Here is a 19,791-nt window from a genome sequence, read left to right on the forward strand (position 1 = left end):
TCTGTAAAGTGCTGCAGTTACATGTGTGTGTGTGTGGCAAGGGAAGGGAAGTCTCTCCAAATGCCACAATAACAATCTATTATATTAGGTTTTGGTCTTAGTTTGCTTTTGAAAAGGACACTGTTGTGGGATAGGTGATAATGATGGACCATTGAAAAACCTCCTCAGATGGACTGACTCTAGTAACGAGACTGAGGGAGACGAACTGTGACTGCCCATCTCTGACCGCTTCTCTCCATTAAGGCTCTTTCCTCATTTATAGACGAAATTATTCAATTATATGAGTAGCGGCCGGCTGGACAGGGAGAGAGAGAAAGAGAGAGAGAGAGAGAGAGAAACATGCAGTAGAGAGGACTGGAGATGAGAGGAATTATAATTAGGGAGTTTTAATACGGCGACTTCATTAGTGAACGGTGCAGAGGGAGACTGAGTCAGAGTCGGCTTTACCGCCGTGATTACCGGCTCACCACTGGCCTAACGGCGTGTGTTTGTACGGTCGGCAGCCGGGGGCCGCGGCAGAGAAGAGGAGGGCAGGGTGAAGCTGCAGCCTGGGAGGCCTCCCTCCCCAACCCGCTCACATGACCTTTCAGAAGATCCATTCTGTGCTCTCAGGGTGCCACAGGCTGGTGTGTGTCTGCCACAAACTCTTTCATTAACATATGCTGCATGCCTGCCGTCGCTCTCTCGTTTACACTCGTTCCCCACCTTCTGCTTCTAACTCCTCTTTCGCTCTCTTTTTCTTTCACTCCCTCTATCAGTCCCTCCATAGAGATACTGTGGTTAGAACGACCCAAAACATTATTTTCTAAGGCAAGGAAACAGGAAGGGACAGCTTAAGATATGCAGCCGTGTCCTCTCTTTTCCTCTCTCCCCCACTCACTCTCCTCTCTGTGGCATTGCCATCAATGCAATTAAAGCCAACTGTCGTTAATGATGTCCCCATCCGCCCATAAATTTGTCGTCTGCGGCTTCGAGGTTTGAGGGGAGTGTGCGCACGTGTGTGACCACAGCAAGAGAGCACAGAGACAGACTGAAGGTCGGACATCCCTAACATTATGAAAAGGTGACTAACATCACTCAAATGACACAGACCTGAGCAGATACACAATACTGGCAGGGATTCATAATGAGAAGATCTCTCCTGTTTACCTATAAAGCCTTCTATCCCTCATCATCGGCATCTATTCCCTTCATAGTGCACTACTTTTGACCCGGGCTCAAGTCAAAAGTAGTGCACTATAAAGTGAATAGGGTGCCATTCGGGATGGGCCCCTAATCTTCTTAAAGTATCTGACAGGAACACTGTCACAGGACACAGATAAGAGACACAGACAAAAAAGAGAAACTAGTCGAAGAGTTTCACTTGTGATTGGCGCTTTGTTTTGGTTGTTATTGTTGCTTTCTCTACACTTCGGAGACGATAGCAGAGGATAATTTAATATACAGTAAGCTTTTGGTAATTATGCACAGGCACAGTACAGTATTCCCTCTACTCCTCTGTGTGTGTGTGTGTGTGTGTGTGTGTGTGTGTGTGTGTGTGTGTGTGTGTGTGTCTGTGTGTGTGTGTCATTACTATTCACGAGACAAACCGTGCCGTTCCCACGGCGACAGCGCCCGGTGGAACCTTAGGACCCCGTGACAACGCATTTGAAAATGTCACGCCAATCTTTCTCTCCCACTCGCTCTCCGACATTCCCCCTCTCAACACAGAAGAGTGCCACCATCAACCGTCCTGTGAGAGATGCTTTGAATAAGCAGTGTGGGGAACGGGGGAGAAGGGAGGGAAAGGAGTGTGTCTTGAGGGAGGGGGAGTATACAGTAGTGTTTGTGGGCGGGGAGGATCAGAGGCAGGGGGGAGTGTAGTATAGGTCCTGGGTGGTTGGCGAGTTACGGGGAGGGGGCCTCTGGCGTAGCGGAGCTGGGCAATAGGTGGTGGGAAGAGATCCTGGATGGTGAGGGGGTGGGGTTGGGGTTTGTGGGTTACAGGGAGGATCTTACTGGGGGTCTCCAGCGTAGCTGAGCTGGGCGGGCCGGATCCCGAAGTGGACGATGATGGGGAAGGTGATGACCTCTGGATTGAACTGCTCTCTGTCCAGCTGGTCAATACGCACAGAGCTAGGCTTCTGAAACAACAACACAAAGACTTTGAGACCAGGGAACATATGGATAAAGTGTCTCAGAGTAATGATCTAGGATCTGTCCATACAAATCGTATTTATTATAGTCTAAAAAGCTAAACTGATCCTACACCAGCACTCCTACTCGGAGACGCTTGACACACAGACTCAGATCCTATCAGACTTTGGTAAGTACATTGTTGTGTTATGTTACAAAAAGAGCATGTAAATTCATGGAAATGTGCACTCAAAAGGGCAAACCCTGCCAATCTAGCACTCTATCAATCACAGGCACACACCCTATGGATCCTGTTGCACTTTATGGAATAGGGTGCCATTTTGAATACAGTCCATGAAAGTGCTCTTATCCTCTCTCACCATGCCAGGGTTGGTGACGATCATGCCCTTGCACTCCTCTGCGTACTTCTGCCACTTCAGTTCCTCCCACTGCAGCATGTCAGCTATCTCCTCCTCAGGGACCAGAGGCTTGGAGCTCCGCAGGAGGTAGAGGAGAACCTGGTGCATGGAGAGCACCTCCTTACCACCGTCTAACAGGGAGGGACAAACACAGAGATCATGAGATACACAGATAAACACATACACACAAAGAAACAAGACCGACAGACAGAAACACAGAGAACATACAAGACACACACACGGTCAAATACGCAATCAGGTCTAGACACTCATGCAAAACTGATTGATCTCCATTTACAAAATGTTTGCATGGACAGATACACGGAAAATCCATAGATCTGAATCTCAACGCATTAAGAGGACAACTCATGTGTACACACACACACACTCATGCACACAAAGTACAAACAACAGCATGCAGTACCAACATTCTCCAGCAGAGAGAGAGAGAGAGATTTCTGAAGAAGGGACAGTCTCACCAGGTAAGAAGCGGACAAAGCGAGGCATGAAGTGGAACTTCTGACATCCAGGAGATTGGTTGTCCCACTCTGGACCTGCGTGGGGAAACAATAAAGATACTGAAAATAAGATGAACCGTTTACACCTTTAGTCTAGAAATCTAATTTTATTTGGTCGTATACACATTTTGCAGATGTTATCGCAGGTGCATCGAAATGATTATGTTTCAAGCTCCAACAGTACAGTACACCTAACAATACACACAAATTGAAACACAAAAAAATTTAAATAAAGAAATATATACAAAACAAGCAGTGTCAGAGTCCGGAATATACACTACCGGTCAAAAGTTTTAGAAGGCTTTTTCTTTATTTTTACTATTTTCAACATTGTAGAATTTTAGTAAAGACATTAAAACTATGAAAGAACACATATGGAATCATGTAGTAACCAAAAAAAGTGTTAAACAACTCCAAATATATTTTAGATTCTTCAAAGTAGCCACCCTTTGCCTCGATGACAGCTTTGCACACTCTTGGCATTCTCTCAACCAGCTTCACCTGGAATGCTTTTCCAACAGTCTTAAAGGAGTTCCCACATATGCTGAGCACTTGTTGGCTGCTTTTCCTCCACTCTGCGGTCTGACTTATCACAAACCATCTCAATTGGGTTGAGGTCGGGGGATTGTGGAGGCCAGGTCATCTGATGCAGCACTCCATCACTCTCCTTCTTGGTCAAATAGCCCTCACACAGCCTGGAGGTGTGTTGGGTCATTGCCGGGGCTGGAAACTCTAATAAACTTATCCTCTGCAGCAGAGGTAACTCTGGGTCTTCCTTTCCTGTGGCGGTCCTCATAGGGACAGTTTCATCATATCGCTTGATGGTTTTTGCGACTGAAATGTTCCTTATTGACTGACCTTCATGTCTTAAAGTACTGATGCACTGTAGTTTCTCTTTTCTTATTTGAGCTGTCCTTGCCATAATATGAACTTGGTCTTTTACCAAATAGTGCTACCTTCTGTTTAACCCCCTACCTTGTCAAAACGCAACTGATTGGCTCAAATGCATTGAGGAAATACATTTCACAAAATAACTCAAAAATAAGGCAATTGAAATGCATTCCAGTAGACTACCTCATGAAGCTGGTTTATTTTTCCATTATTTTACCAGGTAAGTTGACTGAGAACACGTTCTCATTTGCAGCAACGACCTGGGGAATAGTTACAGGGGAGAGGAGGGGGATTAATGAGCCAATTTTAAACTGGGGATTATTAGGTGACCATGATGGTTTGAGGGCCAAATTGTGAATTTTGCCAGGACACCGGGGTTAACACCCCTACTCTTACGATAAGTGCCATGGGATCTTTAATGACCTTTAATGAGAGTCAGGACATCTGAAAGACAGCACCCTACACAGGGCAGTGTAGGGTATTAGGATATTTTTTTTAGACCAGAGGAAAGAGTGCCTCCTACTGGCACTCCAACACCACTTCCAGCAGCATCTGGTCTCCCATCCAGGAACTGACCAGGACCAACCCTGCTTAGCTTCAGAAGCAAGCCAGCAGTGGTATGCAGGGTGGTATGCTGCTGGTCGAGAAAATGCCAAGAGTCATCAAGGCAAAGGGTGGCTTTTCGAAGAAACTCAAATGTTTGTTGAACACTTTTTTTGGTTACTACATGATTCCATGTGCTATTTCATAGTTTTGATGTCTTCACTATTATTCTACAATGTAGAAAATAGTAAAAATAAAGAAAAACTCTTCAATGAGTAGGTGTTCTATAACTTTTGACGAGTAGTGTATATATACACAAAAGTACATGGACACCACCCTTTGACTATTTCAGCCACACCCATTGCTGACAGGTGTATAAAATTGAGCACACAGCCATGCAATCTCCATAGGACAAACGACGGCAGTAGAATGGCCATACTGAAGAGCTCAGTGACTTAACGTGGCACCAACATAGGATTGCCACCTTTCCAAAAAGTCAGTTTGTCAAATTTCTGCCCTGCTAGATCTTCCCCGGTCAATTGTAAGTGCTGTATTTGTAAAGTGGAAATGTCTAGGAGCAACCATGGCTGAGCCGCAAAGTGGTATGCCACACAAGCGCACAGGACGGGATCGCCGAGTGCTGAAATGCGTAAAAATCACCTGTCCTCGGTTGCCATTCACACTACCAAGTTCCAAACTGCCTCTGGAAACAATATATACACACTACCGTTCAAAAGTTTGGGGTCACTTAGAAATGTCCTTGTCTTTGAAAGAAAAGCACATTTTCTGTGCATTAAAATAGCATTCATTTTTTATTATTTTTTTAAAAATTTTACCCCTTTTTCTCCCCAATTTTCATGGTATCCAATTGTTGTAGTAGCTACTATCTTGTCTCATCGCTACAACTCCCGTACGGGCTCGGGAGAGACGAAGGTTGAAAGTCATGCGTCCTCCGATACACAACCCAACCAAGCCGCACTGCTTCTTAACACAGCACGCATCCAACCCGGAAGCCAGCCGCACCAATGCGCCGGAGGAAACACCGTGCACCTGGCCACCTTGGTTAGCGCACACTGCGCCCAGCCCGCTACAGGAGTCGCTGGTGCGCGATGAGACAAGGACATCCCTACCGACCAAGCCCTCCCTAACCCGGGCGACGCTAGGCCAATTGTGCGTCGCCCCACGGACCTCCCGGTCGCGGCCGGTTACGACAGAGCCTGGGCGCGAACCCAGGGACTCTGATAACTGGCGCTGCAGTACAGCGCCCTTAACCAAAATAGCATTAATTTGATCAGAAATACAGTGTAGACATTGTTAATGTTGTAAATGACTATTGTAGCAGGAAACTGCAGATTTTTTATGGAATATCTACATAGGTGTACAGAGTCTGATTGATTGAGTCCCATTATCAGCAACCATCACTCCTGTGTTCCAATGGCACATTGTGTTAGCTAATCCAAGTTAATCATTTTAAAAAGGCTAACTGATCATTAGAAAACCCTAATGCAATTATGTTAGCAAAGCTGAACAATGTTGTTCTGATTAAAAAAGCAATAAAACTGGCCTTCTTTAGACTAGTTGAGTATCTGGAGCAATCAGCATTTGTGGGTTCGATTACAGGCTCAAAATGGCCAGAAACAAAGAACTATCTCAGACTAAGAACTCGTCAGTCTATTCTTGTTCTGAGAAATGAAGGCTATTCCTTGTGAGAAAATGTCAAGAAACTAAAGATCTGGTACAACGCTGTGTACTACTCCCTTCACAGAACAATGCTAACTGGCTCAAACCAGAATAGAAAGAGTGGGAGGCCCCGGTGCACAACTGAGCAAGGGGACAAGTACATTAGAGTGTCTAGTTTGAGAAACAGATGCCTCACAAATCCTCAACTGGCAGCTTCATTAAATAGTACCCGCAAAACACCAGTCTCAACGTGTATGTATATATATATATATATATATATATATATATATATATATATATATATATATATATATATATATATATATATACACACACATACACACACATACATATACACACACTATTTAACAGTCTGATGGACTCTTGGTCCCAGATTTGATGCACCTGTACTAGAATGCGGAAACAGGCGGTAGCGGACAAACAATGAGGCCGTGGCAAACAATGATTGAGTTGGAGAAGTGCGCGGCCAAGCGGTCATGGGTGAACAGGGAGTACAGGTGCCTTTCCCCTAGTGCCTAGGTATAGGGGCTGGGGGATAGGAGGTAATGGGTAGGAGCTAGTGGGTAGTATGGTGTGTTGTTCACCTGTGAGGTTCCAGTCATAGAGCTCCAGTATATCCTGGAATAGGTAGGAAGAGAACAGCTCCAGTCCTTTCACACAGTAGTTCTGAACATGGAAATAGGGAAACAAAGGGTTATTTATCTCTCTCATATATATATATATATATATATATATATATATATATATATATATATATATATAACCTGATAGCCAAATCTAGTTCTCCTTATCAGGCCATTCAGCTGGTGTAGGTTAAAAACAACCTCTACTTCTTTACGGCCTTGGGTGAGAAGACTGCGGGGGGGGGGGGGGGGCTAACCAGAAGAACAACAGCCTTTTAACTCCAATTACAGTGGATAAAGCAATTGCGAGAGACCCCAAACAATTTGAAAACAAATCAAATGTTGATACTATTTTGTGATCTATTGCCACAAGAAAACGGTAGACAGTGAAAAACTGTTGTACTTTAAACCAGTGGTGTAAAGTACCTAAGTAAAAATACAATAGAAGTACTAAAGTTTTTTGGGGGGCAGGAATCTGTACTTTACTATTTGTATTTTTGACAACTTTTACTTTACTACATTCCTAAAGAAAATAATGGACTTTTTAATCCATACATTTTCCCTGACACTCAAAAGTACTAGTTACAATCTGAAAGCTTAGCAGTACAGGAAAATGTTTGAGAGAGCATCCCTAGTCATCCCTACTGCCTCTGATCTGGCAGACACACTAAACACAAATGCTTAGTTTGTAAATTATGTCTGAGTGTTGGAGTGTCAACTTTTACTTTACTACATTCCTAAAGAAAATAATGGACTTTTTAATCCATACATTTTCCCTGACACTCAAAAGTACTAGTTACAATCTGAAAACTCACTAAACACAAATGCTTAGTTTGTAAATTATGTCTGAGTGTTGGGCTGTCAAAAATAAATAAAAAATAACAATAATAAATGAAATCGTGCCTTCATGTTTGCTTAATATAAGGAATTTCAGCATTTACTTTTACTCAAGTATGAGAGCTGATTACTTTTTCCCACCACTGTACTTAAGTACATTAAAACCAGATACTTTTACTCAAGTACTATTTTACTGGGATACCTTCACTTTTACTTTAGTCATTTTCTATTAAGGTATCTTTACTTTTACTCAAGTAGGGCAATGGAGTCCTTTTTCCACCTCTAACTATTTGCACATCGTTACAATATTGTACATAGCCATATGACATTTGAAATGTCTCTATTCCTTTGGAACTTTTAAGAGTGTAATGTTTAATGTGAATTTATTTATTATTTAGTTCACTTTTGTTTATTATCTATTTCACTTGCTTTGGCAAACATATATGTTTCCCATACCAATAAAGCCCTTTGAACTGAGAGGGGAGAGAGAAAGAGGGGCTTTACTGACCTCTGGTGTCATCTCTTCAATAAAGTGAATGGTGTAATCTATGTTGAAACGAATCACTCTGCACAATGGAATCTGGGATGATGAAAGAGAAGGGGGGGGGGGGGGGGGGGGAGAGTAGAGGAACACTCATTACCATGATGTTAGACAGAGGTTACAGCTTTTCAAGAAAACTCATTAAAACCTCATCTCCATAAGCAGCGGCCCAAAATCACACACACACTGACAGAGTAACACAAACACACACAGTAATGTGCACACACTGGACACCAAACACACACAGAACACACACCCAACACACACATACCGAACACAAACAACCCACACGCGGTAACTCTTTACCCACGGCTTTTGAACGTTAAGTGACTCCAATCTCTTTAAGGAGATAAGCCTGCTCTTCCATGTTTAATCTCCCAGTTACATGCTCTTTGTTGTCTGAACGGGAGTCCATTTTGGAGGATTAACCTGGCCCACCGTATATCATGCAGTGGTGCCCACCCCTCTAGCTAACTAGCAGGGGCTAATATCGCTGCGTTCTGGAGTCTCTAATCCCCAGACCCTCTGTAATGAAAGGTTTTTCAAGGGGTTGTTTAAATTATCCCGTGGTAATCTGGGTTTAATTCTCGCCAAATTCTTTTCAAATTGGAACTATTGACCGAATATGCGCATTTCGCGTCATTATTTAAACACACACAAATATTCAAACACACAACTCTCTCAATCACTGCCTTATTCAGCTAGGCCTTGTCTGCCATCGATTTGCCATCCTTTTGGGACAAAAATGTATATGAAAGAACCTAATACAGTTCAACTTGGCTTGCCTTTCATGCCTTCCCCTGAAACTCTGAAGCCCCCCTGGGGTGGCGCGCCTCAATTTTGAAAACCTCTGCTAAAGAGGGATCCTCTGTCGATACGTATGAGGCCTTTAAAGTCCCAACCGCTGTTATATTTGACAGTTACTGATGGGCCTTTAAAAGTAGAGAGGGAGGTAGTGGACTTAAAACCCAAGGTCGCCATCAGCAGTGTGGCCGAAAAGGAAAGTAGAGTGCTTCCCAAATGGTACCCTGACCAGGGTCCATAGGGTGCCATTTAGGAAACAGACTAATTTTGTCTGAGGTTGACTCTGGAACAAAGGAGAGGACCGACGCGAAATGCAGATTTTAAGTTGCTGGGTTTTTTTTAAGCTGGCCGCTGGCTCTGAATTATTAATGGATGCTTTGCTTTATAAACCTGCCTGTAGGGACGGACAGAATATTCATATTACGCAGGACACACAGGCAGCTGACGCGGCACAGGTTGTCCCATCGGAGGACACGAGGGAGAAAGGAAAGGCAACAGAAGAGCTGTGTGTTGAGCTATGCATATACTTTAAAACAGGCCTTGTTAAATAAAGGTTAAATAAAAACATTTAAAATAGTAATCAAGAGAGAAAGATCAAAGAGAGCAGAGGGTATGATGGCAGGATGGATCATTGCATGGTGCTTACGTTAGTGAGAGGCATGTGGGAGAAGAGGGAGAAGCCTTCGAACAGGTACTCATGGTCATCGTACTCGATAACCGTAGGCCTGTCTGTCTGGGAACAACACACACCAAAAAATGTCAGGATGAAGTCTGATGTAACTTTAAGAGAAATCTATGGTCATGGTTTTTGGGTCCAGCTACAGTGGTTCCTCCTTTAAAAGTTTGGTCATACTCCAGCACCCCTTGTGGGCTGCTGCAGCATTCTGTGGCACTTTATTTATTTGTCAGATATTTTTTACATTAATGCCAGTTAGCGCTAGTTTGACCACCAGAGGGCAACTTGGAGAAGCATTTGATATTCTCCCATATTGGCATTACTAGAGAATTTAAAACATTTTTTGTAGTAACATAGTACATGGGATTGATCTTAAGAAATGTAGCTTAATTTGATTAATATTATGGTGTTTCGATGCCGAGAAATTTGAAAAACAAAACCCTCGGTTTACGTTAGGATGGAATGGAAAATATTCCGCTGAACAACGTGACGGTTGGGAGTAGGCTACAGTATAAGAGGATTGGAGGATTCTAAATTAATATCTGAGGGAGATAACATTTCCAAACCCTAATTGTAGTGTAACCAATACTCATTTCACCTATGGTAGGCCTACAGTGTATCTACATATATTTTTTTCAATGACGTGGCTCTCTGCCGAAGAATTACATTTAGAGGATTGGAGGATTCTAAATGAGTATCTAAGGGGCATTTTCCGTTAGGATCTGTGAGAATATAAGGGGCATTTATAACATAAATTAATTAATAATAATCGTTTTGTTTAAAAAGTAATGTTATTTTGGAGATTTAACCTAGAGTGAGCGAGAAAATGGCATTTCTTGAACATGGGGTGAGACATTCTCACTAAATTTGCAAATAAAGCCAGTTATTTAAAATGGTTTATTTCTGGAGAAACCTAACTTGATTATTTAGCAGACATCACCTGCTCATACTCAGTCAACACATATATCTTAATATACATGAACATTTTAGTTTCTCCATGTCTCAGAGCAGCGCGAAACGCTATATATATTCCTTCCCGCTGTGGACGTCTATTTCCGCACCGTTTCGCGCTGCTCTGAGACATGGAGAAACTAAAATGTTCATATATATATATATATATATATATATATATATAAATAAATAAAATTATATTTTGAAGATTATTTCCTTTAAAAAGAAAATGACAGTGAGCGATTGTAATCTGAAAAAAGGCCAAAACAATTTTTATAAAGGACAAAACATAGCCCTGCTAATAGCCATAATGATGCTGTACAACATAACCATGTGTGTTGAAAAAGTATTTTCCAGTAAGCAACAACTTGTATGACTTCATTAGACAACTTCGTTTCAATATTTCTGTAATTCAGTGATATTTATTCCCATAGTCATTCGTTATGGATCCATAAACAAAATCAACATCTGCATTTTGAAAGAGTATTTTTATAGAAAGCACAAAGATGCTGATGAAGAAATACAGTACTGTACAGTATATGCTTTTACATTTGGATAATAAAGTATTTAGAGGATATAAGCCACCTGCATTTGTTTATGAGGCTACTGTTCAGTCTGACAAGTAAACATAGCCTACAAGATATACTGTAGTAAACATGAGAAAGTGCCTAATTCCTTACATAAGGGAGAGCAGGCCATGTCCAGATTTTCTCGGTGACGTCAAGTACCTTCAATAATGGCTGTACTAGAGAATGCGGGCACGCGGGAGACCGGGGTTTAATTCCCCAACGCGAGGAAGGAGTAGGCTGTCCTTGTAAATAAGAAATTGTTCTTAACTGATTCCATGTGTGTTATTTCATAGTTGTGTTGTCTTCACTATTATTCTACAATGTAGAAAATAGTGAAAATAAAGAAAAATCCTGGAATGAGTAGATGTGTCCAAACTTTTGATTGGTACTTGCTTAATTCATTTGATTAATATTATGGAGTTTCTATTCCAAAAAAAAAACGAAAAACCCTCTGGGTTTCCGTTAGGATGGAACGGAAAATATGGCGCCATACAACGTGACGGGCGGCTGTACAGCACTGGGCTATTTAGCTAAAGAATCCCAATGTCATGCGGGCACGCGGGAGATCGGGGTTCAATTCCCCGACGGGAGGAAGGAGTAGGCTATCCTTGTAAAAATGAATTTGTTCTTAACTGACTTGCCTAGTTAAATAAGGTTACATTAAGAGCATAACCTTTATGCACCCTAATTATTTAATTCCAGTCTAACCAATACCCAAATGGAGATTAGGTAAAAATAAACATCTCATTGATTTATCAAGACCAGTCCCCATGCTTGTCTAAGAGCAGCGCAAAACAGTGCTAAAATAGTTGAACTAATAGATCAATATGCTCTTAAAATAGATAAGACCTACACCACTTTTAACAGCACATTACTCAACACTAGTGAGACTCATGTTGTCTACAGTAGGCCTACAGTAGATCGAAAAATATGATGTGACTCTCCGCCAATAATTACATATGGAGGATTGGAGGTTTCTAAATGAAAACCAAAAGCCACCTGATGGGTCTGGCGGCCAGCACGGGTATCGAACCTGCATCTGTAGCAACGCATTTTCGACTCCGACGCACCCATCCACAAATTATCAAAATACAGAGAGGTGTTGGTAAAGGTACATTGTCCTGCTAATTGCCCATAATGGGCTATTATAATACTGTATATCGTGTCCAGGTCAGGATAAGCAAAACATTTCTTTATTAAAGACTATCAGAAAAATGTTGGTACTTATTTTGATCCAAAGCCATGAATGAGCGATTCACTCAGCTTTATGTAGGCGCTGGCTAAACGACTGTGCCATCAACTTGACTATATATATATATAATAATATTTTGGAGGTTATTTCATTTTCAAAAAAACAAAAGAGAGCGATTGTTATCTGAATAAAGGCCAAAATAATATTTGTGAAAGTCAAAACATTTATTTCCGTTTTTAGAGGGAGAGAAACGCTGGGCCAATTGTGCACCGCCCATAAAGGCCAAAACATAGCCCTGCTAATAGCCATAATGCGCTGTACAACATGAACGTGTGTTTGAAAGAGTATTTTCCAGTAAGAAACAATTTGTTTACCTTCATTAGACAACTTTGTACCAATATTTCTGTAATTCACTGATATTTATTCCCATAGTAATTCGTTATGGATCCATAACAAAAAAAACAATGGCATTTTGAAAGAGTATTTTTATCATTATTTTATTAATGAAAGTATAAAGATGCCATTATTAGTCACATCGTTTTAGTTTGAACGTGCAAACTGGCACTAAGAACAGAACAGCAGGAACGTTTCCAGCCATTATTAGTGCAATGCCCCTTAAAAATTGATTTTGATTTCAAATAACATAAAATAAGCAATAAAAAGGCCATTCTTTAACATGGGGTGAGACATTGTTACTAATTTATAAATAAAGCCAGTTTGTTATTTAAAATTATTTAGCGGGAGAGAAACCAAAAACCTACAGTCATCTCATGGGTCTCCCAGTCAAAGACCGCATGGGTATTGAACCAGCATCTGTAGCAACACAGCTTGCATTGCTATGCAGTGTCTTAGACCGTTGCACCACTCAGGCACTGTACAACATGCCTGGTCGGGAGTGGCCTACAGTACTACAGTAAGAGGATTATTTTTGCTAACAAAATAAAATAATAAAAACCTTAGTGTAACAATTTTTAGTAAGTAATACTGAAGTTGTGCACAATTATCAGTTTCTATTTAGGTTTATGTAACCCATTTATTGTCAGAGACACAGTAGAACCTAAAAGCATAATCAGTGCTCTAACTCCCCCTTGTGCTGGTTTGGAGCAATGAAGTGGTGACGCTGGGTACCGTACTAAACCACAAATTACCTCTAAGTACCGCGGCATAAGCTCGCAACTTTTAAAGGAGGAACCATTGTAGGGCATAACGTTTTTTCCACGACTACGTCACCTTACCAGGACAAACTACAAACTCAAGGTAAGGTCATGTGTTCAGGACAAAAAACTCAGAACTGTGAGAGGGATCAAGATTGAGAGCGAGACAGATGTATTCATACCAGGAAGTTAGTAGGTGGAGACACAGTGATTCTGTAGTGGTAGAGCTTCCCAGAGTTGTTGTTCATCGGACGACATTCCTTCACCGACTGGAGAGCGAGAGAGAGAGTCTTTGTACTAATGTTTAATAGTACAATATCTATCGTTTAGTATTTTAGTGTGAATCAATGCAAGATATTTTAGAAGAGAGTAGGTTGTGTGTGTGTGTGTGTGTGTTTACCTCCTCTCCAGGGTAGATGCTGTGGCGTATCCCTGTGCGTCTGGACTTGGCACTGCACTTACACAACGGCCCATCGTTCATCTGTACACACACACAGGACAGCCATAACCACTATGAACACTCCTCCAAACCGAAGGGAGTTGTGGAATGTGTGTAGTACACAAACACAAGAGGTGATATTTTGACAGCAGGCAAAAGATGTCACCAAAACAGAATGAATCACTTAAAATACACTTATTATAAAACACGTTTGCAATAAAACAGATACAGGATTAAATGATGTGCATTCGTACATCTGCAATGTTTGTTTCCAACACCACATAATTTAAAACCATAGTTACCCTGTCATGGGCATTGTTTAAAAAGGTTTCAAATAAAACGCCATTACAAGTATTTTGGAGGAATATGGTCTCTTCCAACACTAACTATTAGTTTTAGACTAAGATTCTTCAACTGGGTGTACAGGTTTTCATTCCAGGCTTGCATTTAAATCAGGTGTGGTACTGCAGGGCTTGAATTAAACACTGCACAACCCAAGCTCTTCAGGACCAGAGTTGGAGAAGCAGGCTGTGATAGACCATGTTAAGTAAAAACCTGTACTCATAATGCTCAGAGTAGGAGTGGTGATCTACGATCTGGTCCCTCTGTGTACCCCTATTCATTATGATCGAAAAGGCATCCTGCACTATGAAACTAGATTTTTTGAATGAACATTTGATTAGTTTCTTAATTATTACTACAAGGGTCAATCTACCACATCTCCTCGATTAATCAGACATTAAATCAATTAATCAAGTGCAGGAGGTTCTGACCTGTCCTGGGTCGTTGTACCACAGCTCGTCATGCAGACGGTCTGGATGGGCCTTCTTCCTCTTGATCTCAGCGATCACGTCAAACACGTCAGAGTCAGAGCTGCTGGAGCAGGTACTGCCTCCCCCGTCAGACTCGCAGTCTGACTCACTGCTGCTGTGACTGTGGCACTCCTCTGGAACAGACACACAACAACCAGGACACTGTCAGTGGCTAGTGCACAGAGAGAGGTCTCAACACAACCACCACAACACCGACTTTTGGTCACCTGTCTACTCTGGTGTATGGTTTTTACACTTGTTTTTTAATACTAGTTGTTCCTGCAAAAACCAACACCTGGACATATGTAGACACACTCCTGTGCACAGGGTTTCACTTCCTTTTTTGCACTGTCGGTGGCTAGTCCACATACGAGAGGTCTGAACTCACAGCAAAGACAGTAATTGCTACTGAAAACAGGTTGACAAGCCTGAACACTGTGTCAATCTTAGTGCACTAAATGTTGTAGCTAATCACGCTCTCTTTTTAACTCTCCTAGTTGTCGGACAGGGCTGAAGTCATTCCTAATCACATTAAATCAATCTCAGACATGGCAAGTTCTACACAGTTTATAAAGCAGGTTTGACAGTATTTCTTTACTTCATTCAACACAACTGTCATTTTCACATTCCACCGTTACATAACCAGTGTTAGAGTTGAAATACCTTTGGGGATACTATCTGATATCAATACAGTACCGGGCTCCTCATCTAGCTTGGTCTTGGGGGGGTCCCATTTGGGCCGGGCCGACTGAGCACGCTCCTGTCTCTTGACCAGCTCTTCCTCGAAGCGTTCGTACAGGTCCCTCAGCTTACTGGTCCCCACCACCGTAGAATCACCCTACAGCAACAAAACAGGGTCACACAGAGTTTCAAAAGGCAGTATTGAGAAATTTTAGCAATTGGTTGAAAGACAGTAGAAAGTTGTGGTGGTACAAATCACTGACAGATCAGAGCATTTGTAAATGCCTCAATGATTATCAGAGATATAAGTGTTCATATGGTGTTGTATCCTCAGACATTTTCCAAATACATTTTTGGTGCATACTGTAACAGGAAAATGTGAAATTTGGTTACATTTTCATACAGAATTAACCTGTTTGTGTCAAACTAACAAAGTCAGCAAAGAAAAGCCAGCATAAGCCTCCTACCACTTGATCCATGGGATCGCTGGAGTAGTAGTTCTCAGCATGGGTACAGCGGATCCACGCAGGCTTCAGCAACTCATCCTCCTCTCTCTCATCTCCCTCCCCTTTCTCCCTCTCGCCTCTCTCCCTCTCGCCTCTCTCCCTCTCGCCTCTCTCCCTCTCCCTCTCGCCTCTCTCCATCTCTCTCTCCCGGTCTCTATCTATGGAGACTTCAGGCTCTGTGTCTCGGCTCCTGGCGGAGGTATAGCTGCGCTCTCTGTCTCTGCTCATCCCCGGTCCGTCGGACCTCCGGTCCCTCTCCTCCTCCCAACGACCACGCTTCCTCTCTCTGCTGCCTGACCGACTGCAGGGAGAGACACACATAAATGGAGTGGGTAATGGTCACATTGGGAAACAAAGCAAAGGAGAGAGAGTAGAGACATCCATCTCTGCTCCTACTGTGTAAATAGTTACATTGTGTGCACATAATTGAAATCAAAGACAAGCTAAGTACTTTCCGGGTTCAGTATTATAACTAGGGGATCTATTCGATCCGTATCATGAAAGTACAGCGTTACAGCATGATTGAAATTTAAAGGCAATGTTACCACGTTTGCGGAGACTGCATTCAATCTTCAAAGTTGTATTTGTTGATGCATATATATATATGTATGCTCAATCCAGAATTATCATAAAATGTATATTGTGCAATCCGTAACGCTTCAGCAATACATATTGAATATAGCCCTAGGTGTATATACATGCAAGCAGACACAGATTAAAGGTAAAATTAAATAATTATTAATATATTTTTTTTAATTAAGTAAACGTGAGCATCCATTACCTTCTAGGTCGCTTCCTGTGTCGGTCAGGTGACTGAGACCTCCGACTGTCTCTGTGGCGATGCCTCTCCCTGAGAATACACATACCCGCACACATAGACAGACACACACTTCCCTTAGAACGTACAACATACAGATCCAGATCTGGTATTGAAAGCATTGCATTAAAGCAAACACAGTAACGCATAACATGAGTCCACTGAACACGAGTGTCTGCTAAATCAGGGTTTCCCAACTAGCCACCCATGCACATTTTGTTTTTTGTCCTAGAACTACACAGCTGAAATCAAAAACCAAAACGTGCACCCAGGGGGGCCCCAGGACCGTGTTTGAGAAACACTGTGCTAAATTACCAAAATGTAAATGAGGACATTATACGTTGGGTATGGGACCAACACATACCTGCTGCGTTCTCGACTCCGGTGACGGGTAGGAGGAGTCCTCCCACGCTGTTCGTACTCTGACCGATGTCTCCCTCCCTCCGGCCTGCGTCTGTCCGGACTCCTGCCTCGATCCTTCCCTCTCTGGTTCATGGGGAAGTCCATCTTGTGTCTGTCGCCACCACCACGACTGCCGTAAGCATAGCCACCCTTCTGCTGCCGGAGGTCGTCATGGCGACCCCCTCTGCCTCTCTCCGGCGACCTCTGACTCCTGTCGTCCATTTGCTGTTGCTTCTCAGCCTTATACTGCTGCTCTCCTCCTCCATGAGGACTGTGCCTGAAGCCCCCATGGTCTGGCTTGAAGGAGCTGGGACCCTGGTGGGAGCCGTAGTTCCCTGGGCTAAAGTTGGGCAGAGGAGGGAATGGAGGATGGGAGTAGTTCATGGAGTAGGGGGGTTGATGGTAGCTCATGGACTGTGGAGGCATGGTAGGAGGCATGCCGGGGGGGTGAGGGAAAGGTGGAGGGGGTACGGAGGGCATCATGTAGTGGTAAGCACTCTGAGCTGACACGGGAGACCCAGATATGGAGCTTCCAGAGGTGTTGCCGGCGAGAGGAGGAGGGGGGAAGTTGGGGTGGCTCTGGGGGTTGGGGTTGGGGAAGGGGGGGCGTACGGGGCACTGGCTGAGGGGACTGGCCGTCATACCCCCCTGAGTGGGCACTGGAGGGGGGTATGACATGTAGTCTGAGTGTGCAGTGATGTAACCACCCCCACCACTGTTTCCTTGGCCACCATAGCTGTGAGAGGAGCTGTGCTGGGCCTGGGGGTCGTAGTGGTAGGGGGGCATTGGCGGCTGGGGAGGTGGGGGTCCTAGGTTGGTGGGCCGGTAGTTTTGGTGGGAGCCGTGTTGACCCCCATGTTGACCTGGGGGGGCTCTTCCTCTGGGGCAGCCTCCACCTCCTCGACCCTGATGGAAAGACATACCTACAGGACAACAGGAACAACATGTTTAAATAATCACCAATGTGCACAGTGTCACCAGCTATGGTCCAGGGTGTTAGTGTGCTTCAGCAAGCCACACTAACACCTTGACACACTAACACCTTGGACCAAAGTTAAGTGTCACCATGCACAGCATGATTACACAGCACAGACCATCTGAATCAACACTCGATTATCTGTGGACATAAACCACAGTCAAATATAATTGTACTAACAAGTAACTGTACAAGTAACTGTATTGGATAGACGTCATTAGCTTAAGGTATGTGGTTAGTTATGCTGTTGTCCAAAGTCTGTAATGAATTAGCAATCAAGTCAGCCAGTACTGACACCATTGTACTGTGGCGAACGTTAGCTCAAAAGTAGCTAGCTTGCTACAGTAAACGGTGAGTAACGTAGCTTTTTTAAGAAGTTAGCTAGCATGTCCTTTCGGCTACAGTTGAACAACAAACGATGGCAAGCGAACAGCTAACTAGTTATACAAATAAGCAAAGAGGATGGATAGCTAGTTAGCTAGCTAAGTTTACAGTGCACACAAATTAGCAAGTCATAATGACAATAGCTAAATGGGAGGCTAGCTAGCTAGCTGTATGTATTAAACATAAACAAACAAACTAGCTATCGTTTGCTAATTAGCTAGCTGAATCCAATGAAAGCCTTCAAGAGAAGCTAGCTACGTTATCTAACATTACCTTTAGATTTGATAGCTTACTAGCTACACGGAGCCTGATATCAAACTGAAGCGCATCAATAACTGAATGGCATGGAGTGCTCTTGAAACATATAACCTTTAGCTAGTCAAGGGAGATAAAGATATTTTTTTATAAATGACACATAAACATGACTTCTATTCATGTACTTGTTGCAAATACCTTGTTGGTTGAATGGGTTTTGCTGAAAGGTTTTGCTGTGCGTGCAAGCATCTGTGTTTCCAGTCGGAATGCTAAAGAAGATGGACACGCATGACCCAAGGCACACGGATCATGGCTAGAAGGGATCCAGCTTTTGTCAAATAAACTTCAAAGTTGAAATATTTGGCATTTTACCTAACCCTTTCCGTAACCTTAACCTAATTTTCCTAACCTTCTACGTTAATTCTCCCAACTTGCTGCGTAAATTGTCTTATTATGCTACGAAAAGACAAATCTGACTTCTATTTTACAAAAGCTGCACCCCTTCTAGCCATGAGCAAGGACACCCCTGGTGCCCAAATTGAAGACAAATGTCGCGGAGCTGAGACTCGAGTGACAGTCGTCCTGACGAGCTCTTAGTTCCCAGATAGCTAGATTATGCTGGCTAACTGGCAACAGTCAACAGCAGCATGGGCAGAAATTATGTTCTTATATAAAAAAGTTATTGATTGAGTGACTGGTTGACGCGAAATCTGTATCTAGGTGATTCTGCAAATTCAGGCACTTTGGCCCTGCAAGCTTTCAGAAATTAAAACGTATTGAAACACAATTTTAGCAGTGTTATAATTGTCTTTGATTTGTCTAGAAACAATATCTGATAATGGCTGTGATCGTACTAATCAGGAATTTAAATATTTTTCTCAGACAGCAATAGACAAATGTAATTTCCATCACGTCATTAAACATACATTTTAGTTCTAAATGAAATATACAATTAATTTATAACACATTTCTTATACATTTGTAC

General features: G+C 42.7%; 1 protein-coding gene and 1 long non-coding RNA gene across 8 annotated transcripts in view; one reads left to right on the forward strand and one right to left on the reverse strand.

Moving 5' to 3' along the window:
- The window catches only part of drosha (drosha ribonuclease III), a 148,952-nt gene extending 129,672 nt beyond the window's left edge, over nt 1-19,280 (reverse strand). For 2 of the 7 annotated variants that reach the window (XM_036935298.2, XM_090189110.1), the window contains exons 1-14: nt 19,005-19,111; nt 17,154-18,114; nt 16,754-16,822; nt 15,934-16,273; nt 15,482-15,623; nt 14,747-14,919; nt 13,935-14,015; nt 13,717-13,803; nt 9,639-9,725; nt 8,156-8,227; nt 6,772-6,853; nt 3,014-3,088; nt 2,496-2,665; nt 1,999-2,123 (exon numbers count right to left, since the gene is read on the reverse strand). In XM_036935298.2, the coding sequence (XP_036791193.2) occupies nt 1,999-2,123; nt 2,496-2,665; nt 3,014-3,088; nt 6,772-6,853; nt 8,156-8,227; nt 9,639-9,725; nt 13,717-13,803; nt 13,935-14,015; nt 14,747-14,919; nt 15,482-15,623; nt 15,934-16,273; nt 16,754-16,822; nt 17,154-18,112 (2,462 nt within the window). In that variant the 5' untranslated portion in view covers nt 18,113-18,114; nt 19,005-19,111. Of the gene's footprint in view, nt 1-1,998; nt 2,124-2,495; nt 2,666-3,013; nt 3,089-6,771; nt 6,854-8,155; nt 8,228-9,638; nt 9,726-13,716; nt 13,804-13,934; nt 14,016-14,746; nt 14,920-15,448; nt 15,624-15,933; nt 16,274-16,753; nt 16,823-17,153; nt 18,115-18,824 lie in introns of all 7 variants that reach the window. The other 5 variants (XM_090189111.1, XM_090189109.1, XM_036935297.2 and 2 more) reach the window with 4 other exon arrangements.
- The window catches only part of LOC149979544 (uncharacterized), a 1,100,972-nt gene that overhangs the window by 851,346 nt on the left and 229,835 nt on the right, over nt 1-19,791 (forward strand). The window lies entirely within an intron of this gene.

The sequence above is a fragment of the Oncorhynchus mykiss genome, chromosome 11, assembly GCF_057628025.1.
Source record: "Oncorhynchus mykiss isolate SJ-2025 chromosome 11, ASM5762802v1, whole genome shotgun sequence".
NCBI classification, from domain to species: domain Eukaryota; kingdom Metazoa; phylum Chordata; class Actinopteri; order Salmoniformes; family Salmonidae; genus Oncorhynchus; species Oncorhynchus mykiss.